This window comes from Phyllostomus discolor, chromosome 10, assembly GCF_004126475.2.
Source record: "Phyllostomus discolor isolate MPI-MPIP mPhyDis1 chromosome 10, mPhyDis1.pri.v3, whole genome shotgun sequence".
Taxonomy (NCBI): Eukaryota; Metazoa; Chordata; class Mammalia; order Chiroptera; family Phyllostomidae; genus Phyllostomus; species Phyllostomus discolor.
Genome location: NC_040912.2, coordinates 69,555,963 through 69,576,398, shown reverse-complemented (window position 1 = coordinate 69,576,398; position 20,436 = coordinate 69,555,963). Strand labels below are relative to the sequence as shown.

The 20,436-nt window shown below is 39.0% G+C and overlaps 1 protein-coding gene across 4 annotated transcripts in view; it reads left to right on the top strand.

Moving 5' to 3' along the window:
- The first annotated feature begins 1,521 nt into the window (after window positions 1–1,521).
- The window catches only part of AASS (aminoadipate-semialdehyde synthase), a 66,106-nt gene continuing 47,191 nt past the window's right edge, over window positions 1,522–20,436 (top strand). The window contains exons 1-4 of one of the 4 annotated variants that reach the window (XM_028525742.2): window positions 1,522–1,627; window positions 9,812–10,036; window positions 15,973–16,149; window positions 19,079–19,163. In XM_028525742.2, the coding sequence (XP_028381543.1) occupies window positions 9,827–10,036; window positions 15,973–16,149; window positions 19,079–19,163 (472 nt within the window). In that variant the 5' untranslated portion in view covers window positions 1,522–1,627; window positions 9,812–9,826. Of the gene's footprint in view, window positions 1,628–7,039; window positions 10,037–15,972; window positions 16,150–19,078; window positions 19,164–20,436 lie in introns of those variants that run through there. The other 3 variants (XM_036010854.1, XM_028525741.2, XM_036010855.1) reach the window with 3 other exon arrangements.

Below are 20,436 nucleotides of genomic sequence, written 5' to 3'. Positions count from 1 at the left end.
CCAAGTGAATTTTAAGTTTAGGCAACACAGGAATTGTCATTTAGAAACTTTTCTTTCCCAAACTAGTTCTTATTTTATACAACATTTGACTTTGAACTTTCTGGCTATAAGAAATTTATACTTATAATGAATAGAATAATTTTATTAGGGTGGGCACATTGCAAATGATATCTCAAAAATTGCTGCTCATGTAGGAAATATGAAGTCTTGAGAAATCATTAGAACAAACTTAGGAGTGTTCCTCATTCCTTCCTCCCCCCATATGCCCACCTCTTTTCTCTTTATGGCAAAGGTCATTTAAGAATGAGAGTAAGTTTTGAATACAAAGACAGTGGAGGGGAGGATGAGAGAGAATAAAATAATAAGCCTCAATAATAGCTTACAAATATTGACAACAAGTTTTCTTTTTGAGAACTTAATTTCCCATGTCTCCCATTTTCCTGGTGGGGAAAATGCAGCTTAAAGAGACAAACTGACGTGCTACGAGTTGGCAAAAGAAGGATTAAGTCTAGGCTTGTCTCATTCCAATGCCCACATGCATAACTACCAGCTTCATGGTCTTACAGGAAAACGATATGTAAAGGAACAACTAGGGAAGAGAGAAAACAAAGAAGGTGGGAGGAAGAGAGGCACAACGAGTGGCCCAGAATCTCAGGAGTGCCGACCCAGCACCCCGTATGTGTGGAATGGCTCTTTCACATTGAAGGCATCGGAAGTGACTGTGGGAGCTTATAAGCATGGAGTTTATAAGAATATTCTAGGCTTTAGATCATTGGCACTAGAGTTGAATAGTTGAACACCTTTGTGCAGGTATGAGAAGGTAAAAGTGGAGAAAGTTATAAAAACAGGAGAGGGAAGATTACCCTCTGGTCATTGACTCCCTAGAAGGACCAAGATGGGCTTCAGACATTCCTTCAGCTTCTTGAGCTGAGGCCAGTTTTTATGCATTTTCCCTTGTCCCTCCAGGGCCAGTTAGTGCGGACTTTTAAAGAACATTGGACTTTTGCCAGATACACATGGACTGTTAATTTTAGTTGGGTGTGGATATGCTAGCTTTTTCAATCTCAGTTTGCTGGACTCCAACAAAACTGTTCTAAGAATTGTCATCTTCCTTCATAGGCCTGCTGTGAAACTGTGAAAGTGCTTTAAAACGTGTATTTCGCTAAACAAACACTATTTACACGAGCTCACAAAATTTTTTTTTTCAGGAAATACATCTATTTAGCATGTAAGAACCAGGCTATTTTCATCTCTCTCTGTGTCTCTGCCTGTCCTCTGCTACGGACAGTTACGAGCTTGGTCAATAACTGTCCTGGGAGGACGACGTGATGCCAGCAGCTAAGGACGTAGGTCAGCGATGGAAAAGGCAGAGGATTTTCGGGGAGGAGCAGGGGCCGGGCATGACCTAGTACCTGGTAGCGCAGCCGATTGGCGGAGGAGAAGGTTGTTCCCTCAGGGTGGCCGCTGATTGGCTGCGGGAGGAGGAGGACTGACGTCCACAGAAGTTGAGCAAACACCTCCTCCCTCCCAGCTCCCATCCCAATTCCTGCTGAGACTTAAGGGCCTAACCTCCTGAGACCGGGGAGCTGGGAGACCGTGGGGACCGGTGGGTGCCACAGAGGGCGAGGTGAGAAGGGGCTCCTGGAGGGGCTAAGCAGAGTGCAGCGGTTTCAGCAGAGGAGATGCGCTTGGAGATCGCGGACGGGACTCGGGTCTCCCTCCCAGCCCCGCGGGGACCGGGTCGAACCGCCCCCGCCCCTCCCCCCCACGCCCCTGTACCCACCCTTTCCGTGCCGCTGCCCTGAAGAGCTAGGGAGAGAGGGTGTTGAGCATTAGGTTCTCCCTCTCAGGCCTTCCCTCCTAGCAAGGGAGAGCAGCTGGCCTGGCTCCAAAATTTCTGAGTGGGAAGGGGGAGGGATGCAGTTAGGATTTCTTTCTTTCTTTCTTTCTTTTTTGGGGGGCGGGGAAGAGGGTGCGCTTGCGGAGTAAAATACTGGTGTTGAAGCTTCAGAGCTAAGAGCCTGCTGTATCTTGGACTGTATGGCTATCTTTAGATTGGCTGACTTGCCGGGGTGGGTAGTGGAGATTGTGGGGGGCACCGCCCACTCCACCGCTTTCCTGCTGTGCGGTTGTTTTCCCGCTGGCATTTCCAGCTCTGGCCTTCTTAGACAAACTCTGATCACAAACTTCTCACTCTGACAATCTCGGGCTGACCATTCTCTTGCTGGACAGGGAGTGCCCCGCCCCCGCCCGGTCCCTGCCCAGCAAACTGCTACTCTGTGCCCACACTCCAACAGAGACAGGAGGTGCGAGGAAGTTGGGTACCTTGGATCTCAGCGTCTCTGAACTCCTGAGATGCTGCAGGGTCTGTGTGGGCCAGGGTCTGAGAGAGACCGCTGGGCGAGTGGGTGCGGGTAAAAGCAGCTGTTTACCTGCTCTCCTTGACTGAACAGGGCTAAAGTGCCCTGACAACTTTCGGAAGACATGGGATTTTCAGACACTGATTGTAGGGCAGTGGAAGTGGGGTGGGGGCTTGGAGAAAGAGAGGGCGAGAGAGTTCATTAAACTGAACAAAGGTGACCTTTTTTTGATATGGTAGATCATCAGTTATCCGAATGCGGAGCTGGAGCTGCGATTATGCCGATGCAACTAGTTACACAGGAGGAGATTGCTGACTCAGGCGGTGGCTCAGGCGGCTTTCATGTACTTTATTTTTAAAAAAACCAAACCACTGATAGCACTTTGTGTAGAAGTGTTTATGTCTATGCGAGTGAGTTTACTTTGATTTTGTCACTGTACTTTTCTTCCTCTCTGTTCCCCATAAAGACGCCGGGGAACCTAGGGCTTCACGCCTGGTGCTGTAAACTGGTGGCCTTTCTGCCAAGCGACTTGGGAGGACAAAGGTTTTAAACCAACTTTCCTTAGTCAGTTTTCCACTCTCCAAAACTTGTATTTGTTACCAATCTCACTTGTCATTGGTGACAGCATCATCAGAACTTTAATTTGAATGATTTACAATTGAAAATTTCCACCTTAACTAGCTAATCTTTTATTTAAGCCTTAACAGACCTTGGCTTAGTATTTTGGGAGAGATCTTTCTGTGTTTAGGCAGTGTCCATTTAACAAAAATGTTTTCACTTTTGCAAGTATTCCTGATTAACTTTTTCATAGAAATAATACTATGAACAGGGGTAAGTTTCCCTTGTGAGGCCACAACAAATTCCTGAAATTCATGTAATCACAGAAACACTGTGAATTCTGAATGGGAAGTAACCAACAACATTGTTACCATATTAATCTCAGATACCATTTTTAAAGATACATCCCTTTTTCAGGGATGCTAAAATGTAAAAAAAAAAAGTGTCTTAAATCTGGTGAAAGACACTATTAAAAGGCAGTATTAAAATGGCAAGCTGTTTATCTTGAATGCCTCTGCCTAATGAGTGAAGTTGAAGAGAGGGCTTACTGGGCTCACCTCTCTTTTTTTTGGATGTAAGACTGGGAAGTTGTAAGGGCCACGGTAAAGGCCTCACACAGTGTGGGAAAGAGGAAGGAAGACAGTGTTTTCTGTTAGTGGTGTGGCTGTGCTCATCTTTGTGGAGTGGGCAGGCTCAAAGACTTTGTTTCTTAACATTTACTGAGTGCTTACGACATGTAAGGCAGTGCTCAGCACTTTTTGTGTATTAGCGTAAATAAGCTTCACAACACACCCAACTCCATTTTGCAGATAAAATACAGGCAGGTTATGCACCAAGGTCACAATCTAAGTGGAGCTCAGGAGCCCAGGCCATCTGTGGGGGTGAGGAGTCATGTTCCTTTTAGGTGTCCTTACTGTTGTAAGCTCTGGGCTCCCCAGTAGCCAGAGTTAATACAAGTAACCTCTGTGAATGCTCTGTCTCCCCAGTCTTTTTAGTAATTTTGTTTCCTTCTTTAGTATGTTTTAGCTGCATCTTCATGAGTCAGAGTGCCTACTTATGTTCTAAAATTCTAATGATTTTGTAATCCACAGTACCCAGGCACTAATATGCTTAATAGAATATTAGAGCTGAAAAGGACTTTATTATTATATTGCAGTCTGGATGAAGAAACTGAGGTCAAGAGAAGAAACCCTACAACTACTTAGTTTCAGCTCCCAGGTCTGGATTTTTCTACTACATTATAGTGCATTTCATAACACTTATTGGTCTATGAGATCTTGTCAGGGAATAGACATTTTTGTTGGATGTTGTGCCAGAGTGGGAGTGAGGAGGGGAGCTATGAGCCCCTGTTTGGTGTGTCTATTTTGTTCTCTGCTACATAGGTCTTTATGATGTTCACTTAAAATTGCTCATTTATTCATTCATTATTTTTTGAAGCCTTTCAGTTCTCCTATGCATCATTCACAATGATGAATAAAATACAATTTATTCCCTCAGAGCATTTGCAGTTTAGCAAAGAGACAGACAAATAAGCAGATAAACATTTTGGATTAGCCTCCACTTCAGGGCTAACTTCGCATTCCATCTCAGTGAAACAAAATCTGTGGGCTAGAGACTAGGGGAATCGTGGGTCTCATATCTGTGGATGATGTGCGTAGCTGATGGACTTGAGAACATGTGAATATTCTTACCAGATTTGCTAATACGAATAGAGTCCACCCACCCAAGTCTACATGGCTTTTGTTTTTTTGTTGTTGTTGTTTTTTTACATTTCTAGGTGACTAAAAGGGTTTTAATGTGGAAGCATTAAAGGATGTACCTATGCAAGCAACAAGAAGTACAAGTATGGAGAATGGTGTTACTGCATGCCTAAGACTAGTTCTAGCAAGCTTTGGGGTTGGGAGGTATTTGGATTAGTTCTAGTCCATCATCAGGTGTTCCATCAATTTGTAACTATTTTGGAGCTCCCCCAAAGATCCGGGATTATTGTGGTCTGGATAACAAATACTATGTAGTGTGGCCCGAGACTTATGCTCAGGGAGCTGTTCTCATCTACAGTCCCAGGGCTTCCTGGGAAACCGTGGTTTTAAAAATACGCTTGCAGGTTTAGAATGAACTGGAAGGGTAGGTATGAATTGTTTGCATTACTCATCTATTACCTTATTTTGTTCAGCTCAAGGCTATTCCACCCTTTGTCTCTCAATATTTAATCAACATGTGTGCCTTATTAGTACAAATAAAAGGCATTGAGAAATCTCCACCTGTGATTTAACAGTTTTAGTTTGAATCACTGAATTATGTTCTAGTGGCATTATTTTACAGCTCTAACATATAAGGACAATAAGCATACCTCTGACTATGGGGGCTAGAGATGGGAGATTTGGATTTAGTTTGTTTATAAGGAATTCGTAATCCTTTATACATGTCCCACCAGAAAGAACAGAAATTAGGAGGCCTCTTTTTTTATGCTTAAGTTCTTGTATTTGTTTAAAAATTGTTCTGGTTTATGTAGGTGGTTTCTGAGTTTTAAAAGTTTTTTGATTAGGTTAATGGTATAGAAAGGATTGAAGAGATTTAAGAGATTTTTGAATACTGGATGAAAGGATAAAAAACTTTGTGTAGATGGCAGTTCTATTAATCTACCTACCAGTCTCACTCAAGGAAACAAGCACAAATTAAATACATTGTCTTATGGCATAAGCAAATAAATGTAAACCTATCCAGTTACACTTAAAAGTTATGCTTACCAGAATTGTAGACTGTTTGTATTATGATTCATCCATAGAGGTTTGGAAAGTGATTGTTATAAACCATAGAAAATCCCTTATTTCTACAGCCCTCACTCCTGTCATTTGCATTATCAGTTTTAGATGACCTTCTCTCAGGGTCATTCTGACTCTAATATTCAGTTATAATCAGTAATTGGTAATTCATCACCTGATTTTGATGGGCCACTTAATTAGATGAAATAGTCACATCCTGCCCCTGTTGGATACCATGAGAGTGAGTGGAAACTGGATTTCTGTTTCCTCACAAGCACCCCCAAATTGCTGTGCACATCTTAAGTACCCCCCACATTTTTTGATTAAAGAAATAAATCAAAACACCTCTTCTGTAATCAATAGGCAAAAGATAACTCCATCAGGAGAATTTTACTATATTATACATAATCGTACAAAGACCAGTCTGCTCATCATGTAAAAGGGTCTTCCCAAATACATGTGGGGTCCTCTGCCTGTGAATGCGACATTTCTTCAGATAGAATCTTTTATACATAAACCTCACAAAATTTCCTTTGTTTCCTTTTTGTGATTTAGGGTGATGATACACTCAGTGACCGTGGTTTATTCATGGCTACTGAAAGAAAATGGTGGGATGTGTATGGAGTGCTAAGCTCTATCTGTCACCTACCTATTATCTATCTACCAATTATCTATCTATCTATCTATCTATCTATCATCTATCTATCAGTCATCTCTCATTTCTATCTCTAATCACCATTTTCCTTCTCGTTTCTCTGGAAAAGGATAGAAAGTACCAAGAATATATAAGCATGTTCTCCTTGCTTTGCCTGATTCTCATGTGTACATTGCAAAGCTATATAATTTGTAAATGAAAAGAAATTCTTAAGTCTTCCTCCCACTGAGAGATGGAAAAGGAGCTTGGTGACATCATATCTTACGTTCTATTGCTAGTGTCCATCCACTCTGGTAACAGAGTGTCTTCTTGTCTCTGTGTGAGTCTGTGCGATTAATTCGCTGTGCTACTCCCATGGCTTTTAGAGTCATTTCAAATTCCTGATCAGTCCTAGGGAAGTAAAATGTGTACCTTAGTGCTCTTCTTGTTTTACAAAACATAGGGGAGAATCTTTTAAACTTTATTTTTATGCTATATAAAACACTTGCCCTTCCTGTGTTGAAGGAAAGACTTTAGCAGTTGTAAGAAGGATCTTAATCTCCTACCCTGACTAGGTGACATTTCTCTTTCTCCTCTTTATTCCTCTTTTTCTCTGCCTTCTCCTTATTCTCCACGGTTCTTTCTTTTTCTTCACTCCTCCTCCTCTTGCTTTTCCACATCCTCCTTGCCTATCGTACAGGCTGTCATCAACCCCTGGCACTGTCAGGTGACCTCACAGGAGCCAGTGGTGAGCCAGGAGTCTTCCTGCTTTGTTTCACTGAAGGCATTGCCAGAAATAAACATCATGTTTACTTCCTGATGTTCTTTGGAAAACCCACGTAATCTAGCACAGGGAAATCCAGAACAGCCCACTTGGGCATTTCTGTGAAACACTAGAGACCCACACTGCCCTACCTAAAAGCAATTAAGAAATCTGGACTGTTAGATGTTTTCTGATGACGTTAGAATAAAATGAATGGTGGTCCTGGAAAGTTCTATGCTAAGACCAAGTTTCAGGTTCAAGCACTTACAAATACAGTAATACCTGCTATAAGCAAATCTTTTTTCCTAAGCTCTCAGAAACTTAGACTTTACCTTGGCAAAAACTCAGGAAGTGTTTTTGGTGGCACAGGGGAAAGAGGTGGATGGAGGCAGCCGGTCTGGGGGGAGCACTGGTCATTTACTATAACTATTAAAGCCAATGCCATAAGGATCTGACCAATTTCTGAAACACGATGGAAGCAGGAGCAACAGGTGTCAGATCAACACAGTGTGCATCTGCAGGCTTTGGCAAAGAAGAGAAAATCCCGAGTGTTAAATGTTAACCTAGGAATCCTGCTTCTGCTAAAAAGCAGCAAGCAGCTCTACTTGGACTCCAGTTCAGTTTCTTCACCTGTAAAATGGGGATAACATCTACTTAATAAGTTTTTTGCAGGAAAAAAATGAAATATTATCTGTAAGGTGTATTATGTGTAGTCAATGGTAACTATTGTTACATTTGTTTAAAACAGAGTTACAGGACATATGATTTGGGAATTCCTTACAACAAGTGAAAGTGAAAGCAGTTTCTCTAATAAACTCCAAGGGGTCACAATGCTGCTTTCTTTTCTGAGTCCCCACAGAAAGCTTGCCTTTGCAAATACCTATGTGTGTATTACCAGTCTGTGAGTCTGTGTCTGTCCTCCCATACCACACCCCCCGCCCCAGACCGGGGAGGTAGGAGGAGGTGGTGGATGGTCACTGTGGGCGGGGTGGCTGGGATCACAAATCAAGTTGGGCTGAGGGGAGAGGCTGTATTATCTGAACATGTTCCCTCATGTTAGCCCCAAGAATTGCTACAAAGAACAGAGGATGTCCTTCTCTATGAAATACAACTTCTGCTGGGAGGATGGGACCATTTCTGGACTTAAAAGAATTGAATGTCTTCAGAATTGGTTTTATTTGAGAATATAGGGATTCAAGTGCTAAGGGATGCTGCAGTTTTTTCTTTGGCTTGAGTTTTGGGCCTAACGTTGTCTGTTTAAGAATGAAAGTATTTAAATAAATTAAGCATTAAATAGAATACATAAGAGTCTTTTATTGAAATGTTGATCATCGATATGGCTCCAACCATCCATGTGTTCAGTTGCGGTGTGCGGCCCTTTCTCTTCGTGCCCCTCTCCTTCCTGAGGCCTTCTTAGAGGGACTCCTTGCTGTTTGGTCTGTTGTGTTGTGAATTGCCATTTAAGTTTTCTGTCTCAGGTGGCAAGGACCTGTGTGCCCCCGGTTTGGACAAACCTTCCCCATCTATGCGGTAGGTCTGATGCAGAGGTTGCAGTCTGATATAACAGAAACGCATTCCATACAAATTTTGATAAATGCTAGCAGTGATTGGTTGAGCATTTCTGAAAGGTATGAAATCATTTAGTCCCTATATTTTGATGCCAACCTTAAACATAAAAAACTAAGGTTTATCATCCAAATGATATAGCAAATTATAATCTGAAATGACATTTGGCTTCCAAATATACTTAGCCATATGAAGAAGGATCGAATACTGTTTGATATTTATGCTTTAAAATTTTATATACAATTTACAGTGAGCCTCTCATCCACATTTCATAATTCAATAAATGAGTGGAATTGTGCAACCTGGAATAGCAGTTAGAAAGCTGGCTGAGACAGGTCCTGGTTTAATGTAACAGGAAGATGTGTTAGGGACAGGAAACCCTGGGAAAGGGAACAGCATGTTTAAAGTAACAAGAGTCAGGGAGGGTGAGGTTGGGGCATGTGGTTAGGACTGGGCTTCTTTAAACCTCTAACAGCTGTGGTGAAGGAACCTGTGTGTTTGTTTTGCTTTCTTAACTTTCCAGTCGGTCAGAACCAACACTTTCATACAATCCAATAACAATGAATTACTAGAAATGCCATCATGTGATATAAAGGTCTCTAAGTGCTAACATTCTATTTCTGTACACGTCTCATCATGGACCAGTGAAAAGCAGTTCGCCGACAGACCACAGGCTGCCCAACACTCTGGGTAGCACTTGTAAGGAATGGTCAGAGATGAAACTCCAAAGAGGTCGGAGCTAGATTGTCAAGAATCTTGTACATGTTTAAAGAATTCCAAACTTTATGCTCTCAAAATTAGCATAAATTATCTCATTGAATTTATTTGCATAGCAGGTTAACGTGCTTAAAACATTTTTGCTGAATAGTTGCTTGATAAAACATATATTTAAAAATCTATTCTGGCTTCTCATATATGGGTTAGTGTCCCATAAGTTGTTCAATACATTTTATATTTTAGAAATAAATAACCTTGTTTGTGGAAAATTGGGTTTATTTGGGTACAGGAACCCGTTTTATCACCCAGGTTTCCCCATTCTCGTTTCTCTGTCTTGTATCTGTTATCATCTGAGATGGCTGGATTTTACAGCAGATTTCTTAGGACACCAGAACTGTTCTGTGAGCCCACCTGCCTTTTGTTGTCCTGTGCCCTTATGATGTCATTGCAGTCACCAGGTTTCAAGATGCTGCGCGTACATAGGACCAAACTGGGCAGGCTGGGGCTCAGCCTCTCCAGAGGGCTTCACCACAAGCCGGTGATGGCCGTGAGGCGGGAGGATGTGAACGCCTGGGAGAGGAGGGCACCTCTGGCTCCCCGGCACATCAAAGGGATCACCAACCTGGGTTACAAGGTCTTAATACAGCCTTCCAATCGGCGGGCCATTCACGACAAGGTAAATATTTCCAATTTCTTAAGTATGTGGGAATAAAATGACCCTGTAAATGAAAACTACAAAGCATCTTGGTGAAAAGAAAATGTTTGCTAATGTCACTGAAATACCACATGGCAATATTCCTTTACTTGGGTTATAATGAGATTGCTAAATTAGAATCCTTGAGTCCAGAATTCAACCAGTAAGTATTATTTTTATTCCATTTCATGCTTTCTCTAGCTAGAAGATAGAGGGATTGTTTTTAATTTTAAAACTTTTTTAGCTCTTTCTTGTTTAAATAATTTTTTGTTGAATTTACTGGTGTGACATTGGTTAATAAAATTATATAGGTTTCACGTGTACAGTTCTATAATACATCATCTGTATATTATATTGTGTTTTTACCACCCAAAGTCAAGTCTCCTTACGTCACCATTTATCCCCCCATACTCTCTTCTACATCCCACCTACCACACTTGCCCTCTTGTAATCACCATTCTGTTTCTGTGTCTATGAGATTTTTATGTTTTAATACCTTCACCTTTTTCACCCAGCCCTCTACCCTCTCCCCTTTAACAACTGTCAGTCTCTTCTCTGTATCCATGAGTCTGTTTCTATTTTGTTTGTTAGTTTATTTGTTCATTAGATTCCACATATAAGTAAAATCATATAGTATTGGCCTTTCTCTGACTGGCTTATTCACTTAGCATAATACTTTCCAGGGCCATCTGCGTTGTTGCAAAAAGTAAGATTTTCTTCTTCCTTATGGTGTGGTAGTATTCCATTGTGTAAATATGCCATGGCTTTTTTATCCACTTATCTACAGATGGGCATATGGACTGCTTCCAAATCTTGGCTATTATAAATAACCCTGCAACGAACATGGCTGTGCATATATTGTTTCAAATTAGTGCTTCAGGTTTCTTTGGATATATTACCAGAAGTGGAATCGTTGGGTCATAAGGCAGTTTTTTTTTTTAATTTTTTGAGGAACCTTCCTACTGTTTTCCACAGTGGCTGCACCAATCTGCATTCCCACCAATAGTGCACAAGTGTTCCCTTTACTCCATGTCCTTGCCAACACTTATTCTTTGTTGATTTGTTTATTTTTAGAAGTTTATTTTTATTATATTTTTCCATTATCATTTATCCCCCTCATACCTGTTCCACCTCTACCCGTACCCCTCCCCCGACATGTTAATTTATTGATGATAATTATTCTGAGAGGTGTAAGTTGATATCTCATTGTGGTTTTAATTTGTATTTCTCTAATCTTTAGTGACATTGAGCATCTTTGCATATGTCTATTGGCCATCTGTAGATTCTCTTTGGAGAAGTGTCTATTCCAGTCCTTTTCCCATTTTTAAATTGAATTCTTTGTTTTCTCAGTGTCGAGTTGTATACATTTTTTATATGTTTTGGAAATGAACTCCTTATCAGATGTATTATTGCTGAGTATGTTCTCCCATTGAGTGGGTTATCTTTTCATTTTGTTGATGGATTCCTTTGCTGTGCAAAACTTTTTAGTTTGATGTAATCCCATTTATTTTTTATGTTTCCCTTGCCTGAGAAGACATATCAGAAAAAATATTGCTATGAGAAGTGTCTGACATTTTACTGCCTATGTTTTCTTCTAAGATATTTATGGTTTTAAGTCACATTTAAGTTTTTAATCCACTTCAAGTTTATTCTTGTATATGGTGAAAGGTGATTTAATTTCATTTTTTTGCATGTTATTGGTCCAATTTTTTTAATAAAAAGATTTTACTTATTTATTTATTTTTAGAGAGGGTAAGGGAGGGAGAAAGAGAGGGAAACATCGATGTGTGGTTACTTTTTGAGCGCCTCTCTACTGGGGACCTGCCCCACAACCCAGGCATGTGCCCTGACTTGGAATTGAACTGGTGACCCTTTGGTTCGCAGGTCAGCACTCAATCCACTGAACCATACCAGCCAGGGTTATGTCCAATTTTCTAAAAGACATTTATTGAATAGACTATCTTCAACTCACTGTGTGTTCTTGCCTCATTTGTTGAATATTAATTGACCATAAATGCATAGGTTTATTTCTGGGCTCTCTATTCTGTTCCATTGATCTGTATGTCTGAGTTTATGCCAGTACCATGGTGTTTTGCTTACTGTGTCCTTGTAGTATTGTCTGATATCAGGTAGTGTGATTCCTCCAACTTTGTTCTTTTTTTCTCAAGATGGCTATAGCTCTTCAGGGTCTTTTGTGGTTCCATATACATTTTTGGAACATTTGTCCTAGTTCTGTGAAATTGGTGTCTTGATAAGAATTGTGTTGAACTGCAAATTGTTTTGGGTACCATGGACATTTTAATAATGTTAATCCTTCCATTCCATGAACACAGTATATGCTTCCACTTATTTGTATCTTCTTCAATTTCTTTCTTCAGTGTTTTATAATTTTTTGAGTATAAGTCTTTTCATTTTTGGTTGGATTTATTTCAATATTGAGGGATTGTTTTTAGAAGGAGGTAATATCTTTTAGTCATTCTCTCCTTTCCTTCATGATGGGACCTCATTATGGGAGTGGGGGACAAGGCCAGTAAGACATTACTGTGTTTTGTCTCATAAAACATCCCTCAAGGAAATGCTTCATTAAATAGAGGTTGTTCATGGGAGTTTGCCTTGCCATCCATGGTGGGATGCCCTTTACATTTATCATTCCTTTTATTCTTCATGATAATCTTATAGGTTTGACTCTTATTTTTATTTTAAAGATATACATATACTTTTTCCCTGGACCATTTGAAAATATGTGGCAGACATCATAGCATTTTACTACGAAATGCTCAGTATGCATTTCATTATCATTTTTCTGAATAGCCATCATATAATTTTCTCACCTAAGAATCATTTCATGATATCATCTCGCATAGTCCACTTCACATTCCCCATTTGTCCCAAATGGCTTTTATGGTCTTTTATTTTAACCGAGGTTTAATTAAGCTTTCTTTAATTTACCTTTATGTCTTTGTAGTTCTTTTAATCAAAAATGGGACCCTCCCCTTTTGATTTTTGTTTGTTTCAATGACAGTAACACTTTGGGAACATTGCAGGCCAAGTGACTTGTAGGATGTTCCACTTCTGGGTATAACTAGTTTGTTTTTTTACCTTGTGATAGTTCAGTTTGTATACTTGTGACATAAATATTTCATAAGTGACATATATCCTTTCCATTGTATAACATCAAAGCCACAAAAAAACCACAGTTATTACATGGTGAGGAATGTATGATCACTTGGCTGAGGTGATTACTATCAGGTCTCTCCCTTGCTAAAATACCATTCATTCTCTGTATTTACTGAGTCATCTGTGAGATGCTGTGTTGAGACATGTGAATTTTCTGTTGCTCAACAACCTTTCAATGAATAATGTTAGCATTCATTGATAATTTTTATCTGAATTAATTTTTCCACGGAGGCTAGCAATATGATAATTTTGTTTATCTTTTCAAAAAAATTTATTGTAGTTTTTCCATTACCATTTACCCTCTATATCCCCTGTTCCACCTCCACCTATCCCTTATCCCCCCCAGTCACCACACTCTTGTCCATGTCCATGAGTTCTTTCTCTTCCCTTTCTTTTCTTTTTTTGCTTGATCCCTCCATACCAACCTCCTTCCCCAACAGCCTTGCCCCAGCTCTCAGCTCTATGCTCTATCTATCAGTCTGTCTCTCTCTTGCTTGTTAGTTCATTTTGTGCATTAGATTTCACATATGAGTGAAATCATATTGTAATTTTCTTTGGCTTATTTCACTTAGCATAATGTTTTCCGGGTACATCTATATTGTTGCAAAGGGTAATATTATCTCCTCCTCCTCCTTCTTCCTTCTTCCTTTTTTTTAGGCCAATATCTCTGATGAACATAGATGCTAAAACCCTCAACAAAATATAGCAAATCAGATCCAGTAATACATTAAAAAGATCATACACCATGGTCAAGTGGGATTTATTCTGGGGATGCGAAGTTGGTACAATATTTGCAAATCAATAAATGTGATACATTAAATAATGAAAAAGGTAAAAATTAAATGATAATAACAATAGATGAAGAAAAGCATTTGATAAAATCCAGCACCCATTTATGTTAAAAATTCTCATCAGAGTGAGACTCAAAGGGTCATACCTCAACATAATAAAGGCCACATTTGACAAATCTAAAGCCAACATCTCACTCAATAGGCAAACACTAAAAGTGCTTTCCTTAAGATCAGGAGCGAGGCAGTGATGTCTGCTTTCACCTCTCATATCCAATGTAGCACTGGAAGTGTTAGCCACAGTGATCAGACAAGAAGAAGAAATAAAAGGCATCAAAATTGGAAAGGAGGAAGTGAAGCTGTCATTATTATCAGGTGACGTGATATTGGATGTAAAAACCCCTAAGACTCCACCAATAAACTACTAGATTTAATGAATATATTTGGATAAGTAGGAAGATAAAAAATTAGTATCAAGAACTTGGTGGCACTTTTATAAACCAATAATGAACTCTCAGAAAGAGAAACTAAAAAAACAATCCCATTTACCATTTCAATAACAACAAAAAATAAGGTACTTAGGAATAAACTTAACTAAGAAGGTAAGAGACCTGTACTCAGCAAACTGTAGGACATTGAAGAAACAAATAAAGAAATACAAACAAGTGGATGCATATACTGTATTCATGGTTGGAAAAATTAATATCGTTAAAAATGTCCATACTACCCAAAGCAATCTATAGGTTCAATTCAATTTCTATTAAAATACCAGTGGCATATTTCACAGATCTAGAAGAAATATTGTAAAAATTTATATGGAACCAAAAAAGATCCTGAATAGCCTCAGCAATCTTGAGAAAGAAGAACAAAGTAGGAGGGATCACAATACTGAATATCTAACTACTATACGCAAAGCCATTGTAAACAAAACAGCCTGGTACTGGCATTAAGAGTAGTCATATCAATCAATGGCACAGAACAAATGCCCAGAAATCAGCCCATGCCTATATGGTCAATTAATATTTGACAAAGGAGACAAGAGCATACAATGAAGTAAAATCAGTCCTTTCAATAAATGATATTAGGAAAATGGGACAGGAATATGTAAAAAAATAAAACTAGACTAATTGTTTAAAAAAAATAATAGACCACTTGGCTATTATTTACAATAGCCAAGATCTGGAAACAGCCCAAGTGCCCATCAGTAGATGAGAGGATTAAGATGCGGCACATTTACACAATGAAATAGTACATGACTGTCAAAAAGGAGGAACTCTTACTTTTTGAGACAATATGGATGGACCCAGAGATTGTTATGTTGAGTGAAATAAGCCAGTCACAGAAAGACAAATACCATATGATCTCACTTTTATGTGGAATTTAATGAACAAAATAAACTGATGAACAGAACAGGTAGGCCCTGAGTTATGGGTATGTCAAATACACTGACAGATCTCAGAGGGGAGGGTGGTGAAGGGACTGGAAGAAATTAGCCAAAGAGCTTATGTGCATAGCCTATGGAGAGAAAACAATGTGACAAAGGCTGGGGTTGGCATGGTGAGTGTGGGGACTGGGTGGGAAGGGAGAAAAGGGGAAAATGGCAGACATCTGTAATAGTGTCAACAATAAAAATTAAAATAAATAAAGTAAAATATTTACTTCACAATTATATTTAAATCACTTGTGTGCTAGTGGATATGATCAAACTATTAATTGTTCTTAAATAGGAGTATGTGCTGAATTTCCTAATTTTTTTGCTATAAAAGTCAAACATATTAGATTGATATTTTGCTAGTAAATAAAAATATATATAGTTATTCTATTATTTGTATTTAATCATAAAGATTTTATTCCTTCAAAAAATTGTGGCTTTAATTGCTGTACATTTTACTTATTAAAAAATATGAATACAACAAACCAAGGGATAACTTTTAACCAAAATTACATTCCCAGGAATATGTCAAGGCTGGTGGCATCCTTCAGGAGGATATTTCTGAAGCTTGTCTAATTTTGGGAGTTAAAAGACCCGCAGAGGATAAATTAATGTCCAAGAAGACTTATGCATTTTTCTCCCACACAATAAAAGCTCAGGAGGCCAATATGGGCCTATTGGATGAGAGTCTAAGACAGGTAACTGGTGACTAACAGTTATTTTTTTACTTTTCATTATTGAGTAGAGTTTTAGTTTTCTTTCCGCATCTAGGAAATGTGTCATGTTATTCACAATAGGAAAAGTAATCTGTGGGTTAGCGCTTGAATAGTTCTGCTGCTCTTAAGGCTCCTCTGCTGCACCAGTTTGGAGTTTGTTATGAGAAATCAAACATTTTATTTTTTATTGTAAAATGGAAAGAATAATAGAAGTGTTCTCCCAAATGATTCATTATTTATAAGGCCAACTGGTTAGATATTAGCAAGTAGAATTTTTGAGCTGAAAAGAACCTCAGGGATGATCTAGTCCACCACCCTAATTTTTCAGATGGAGCCCAGAGAAGTAAAATCACTTGACTGAGGAGGCACAGCTCTGTAGTGCCAGAACCAGAATGGAGACCGTTTTTACTTTTATTAACACTAAGGGAAAAAAATTTTGAGATACGAATATTATTGAAAAAACTATTGGCTATTTAAAATACAGAGTTTTCATCCAACCAATATTTACTGAGTACCTACAACGTGTCCAACACTGTTCTTTGCAATGACAATAAAATAACCCTGTCTTTGGGAACTTATATTCTAATGGGATGAGACAGATGACTCATCTGTCAAATAAATGACTCTTCATACGTCACTCGGTGATACGTGTAATGGAGATAAACAGGATACAGAAGGAGAAAAGGAGTGCTGGGCACTGAGAGAGGTGGCAATGCCAGTTTAAATAGGATAATCTGGAGAGTCTTATTGTGAAGTTGGCATTGAGCAAACATTTGAAGGAGATGAATGATCAAGTCTTATCCATCTGTGAAGTCTTGCAAGCAGAGAGAATGGCAATGGAAAGCCCTGAGGGTCTTTCTGAGTGGAGGGTGAGAGTAAAGCATGTTCTAAAATGCTTTATTCTGCCTGCTCTGTGGAAGTGAGAGGTAGGAGGAGGAGAATGAAGCTGGTGAGAAGATTGCAAATCTAGACCAGTCTGGATGCTAGGCTACAAATGATGGTGACTTGCATGAGGGTGGTGGAGTTTGTAATGCATGGGCAATTCCTGGATGTATTTTAGAGATCTTACTTGGCAAGATTCCCTGATGAAATGAATGTGGAATATGAGAGAGAGAGAGAGAGAGAGAGGAGAGACAGATGTCATTGAGATTTTGGTCTGAGCAACTTTAAAGAGTTGCCGGAGATTTAAGATTATGCTACTGCACAAGGGGCAGTCTTGGATGGAGGATTGAGAGTTGAGTTTAGGGACTGTCAAGTTTAATTTGTTTATGAGACATTTAAATGTAGGTGCTGTGTGGGTTGTTGGATATGAGTTTGTAGCTCAGGAGGGCAGCTGCTTCTGATGCATATACTGTGGTTATCAGAGACTAGCAGGGAGGGGTGTCCAATCAGTGGCCTGGGACCAAATGCAGTCCAGGATGGCTATGAATGCAGCCCAACACAAAATCGTAAATTTACTTAAAACCTTTTGTTTCTCATCAGTTTTCATTAGTGTTTGTGTATTTAACATATGGCCTAAGACAGCTCTTCTTCCAATGTGTCCCAGAGATGCCAAAAGGTTGGACACCCCTGGACTAGATGGAATCTAAAGCCTTGAGAGAGGATGTGGGTAGGAAGTGAGCATAGAGAAGTTCAAGGTCTAAGTCCTAGAGTAAGGATTTTACAACATTAGAAACTAGACTAGAATCTGAAAAGAGGCAGAGAACAGGAGAATTCACAAACAGTAAAAGCAATGGAAGTATTTTATAAGGTAATTGAAACACATTTTTAGTAATTTGGAATATGTTAAATTTGGGCTGTAGTTAATTTGCACTGTTTCTGAAGAACAAATTCAAAAAGTAATTAATGGAAGTGATATTATAAGAAGAGTCTTTCACCTTAAGCAGATAAACTCCTTAAAAAGCACTTTAGAAACTTTTTTGTTATATAAATTTTCATCCATTACAAGAAAATTAATAAAAACAGACCCAGCAGGGCTTCTTTTTTTGGCAGCAGTTTGTAACCAATTACTTGAAGTTGGATGCATATTAAACATTCTTAAATTCATGAACATTATTAAATCATATGATCTTTGAGAAAATACAATGCCTGTTTCAAACATTCATAATTACAATGTGTCAGTAGGTCTTAACCATGAATTAGTAAGATGTTTTTAAGAGAGGGAAGATTCCCAAGGAAATAGGAAGACTGTGATTTTAGTGCAGATGAAGGGGTAAAAAGCAGGCAGTCTGTACTATTTTTTAAATGAAGCTAATTGTGGAGGGATGGTGAGAGAAAAGGAGAGGAGAAAGAGAGGAAGAGAGACTGAGATAGAGAGGGACAGAAAGAGGGAGACAGGGAGAGGGAGAATGAGAAATTTGTGTGTATGGACTTGGGAGGGAGTGGTGCTATTTTTTTAAGGTAAAGGAGACCTGGGTGAATGTCACTTAGAATGGCTGAGGGGAAGGAGCAGTGCAGAGAGGGTGGTGCAGGAAAGAGACAAAGCTCAAGAGTGGTCTTGGAGGACATGGGAAAGAACTGGCCTCTATTTAGCTCAAGGGCGTAGTCTCAGGAGGGACTTGTCTTCCTTGAGACTAGAAGGAAGTGAGGATAACCGAGGTTGTAGATATATTTGTAGATGGTGCTGGGCTAAAATTGAAAGGAAATCATGCCATTATTTGACTGACTACCACCAATGGGCATTTAGCACCCTGGTAGAACCAGTCTTTCATCTCTAATCACAACCCAATCATTGACTTGTGACCTGCCTTTTCTAAATGTTTCAGGGTGTACCTGACGGTAACTTATGTTGGCAAGTCAAGATATATTTTATAAGAGGAAAAAAGTGTGAAATGTTGACCTGCTCATATATGTGCTTTACTCATTGAAATTAAGTTTGATGTGACAGAAAAATTTTTTACTCTTTTGCCAGGGAATCAGACTTATTGATTATGAGAAAATGGTGGATCATAGAGGAACTCGGGTTGTGGCATTTGGACAATGGGCCGGTGTGGCAGGTAGGTGTACTGGGGCTTTTACATAACCCACTTTGAAATCTGCCTTTGGTGTGACTGTGTGTTTTCTCTTTTCTGTAGCAAGGGGATGGGAGTGTTCACCTCCCATCAGTAAAAATAAACATGCAGGTGTGACTAAGGGTGATGAATATCTGAGGCTAGAATAAGAAGGTAAATCATTAAAATATATTTATCAAAAAATTAAAAAGAAAAAGAAGACAGGGAGAAGTATAACAACTATAGTTAGGCTCTGACTTTTTAGAGAGTTGTGTTTGGACAAGCAGAAGGAGAGGTTAGCTTGGTAATGAGAGTTTAGGGAGTAGAAAAAAGGGGAAAAAGGAAAAAGGTACAGGGGCAGGAGCAACAGAGGAGCAATCTAGAAAGGATAGAAGCTGGAGTTGGGAAAAATATATTTTTTACTCCTCAACCAAAGATATATTTATTGATTGATTTTAGAGAGAGAGAGAAAAGGAGTGTGGGGAGAGAGAGAGAGAGAGATCTATGTCAGAGAGAAACATTGATCAGTTGCCTTCCATAAGCTCCCTGACCATGGGTTGAACCCACAGCCTAGGTATGTGCCCTGACTGAGAACTGAACCTGCAACCTTTTGGTGTAGGAGATGACATATCAACCAACTGAGCCACCTGGTCAGGGCAACTCTGCTTGATTTTTGTCTTAGTACTTTGAACCTTATTTAGCTGAGAAACACCATATGTTATAACTCTCAGATTAGACTACATGAAGGTCTGTAATTGTCAGAACAAGTAGCCAGAAATTTGTATGGAATCAGGACACTAAAACGCTATCACCCACCCTGACATAACTGAGCACTCCTCCCAACAGCTGCGGAATACATGTTCTTTCCGAGTCACTTAGAACATTCATTCAAACGTTCCATGTGCTATGTCACAAGACAATTCTTCATACATTTAAAAGTTTTGAAGTCATACAGTATGTGCTCTGACTATAGTAAAATTGACTTAGAAATTATAATAGAAAGATGTCTAGAAATTTTCCAAATATTTAAAAGATAAACAATGCTTTTTGAATAACTCAAGAGGAAATCACAGGAAAAATTAGAAAATATTTTTAGCTGAATAAAAATTTAAAACAGTATACCAAAATTTATGGGATATAGATAAAGTAGAGCTAAGAAGAAAATTAATAGCACTTAATGCTTTTATTAGAAAAAAAAGCAAGTTCTCAAATTAATGGTCTATACTTCTATCTAAAAAAGGTAGAAAGTGAACAAGAAATTAAATCCAAAACAAATAGA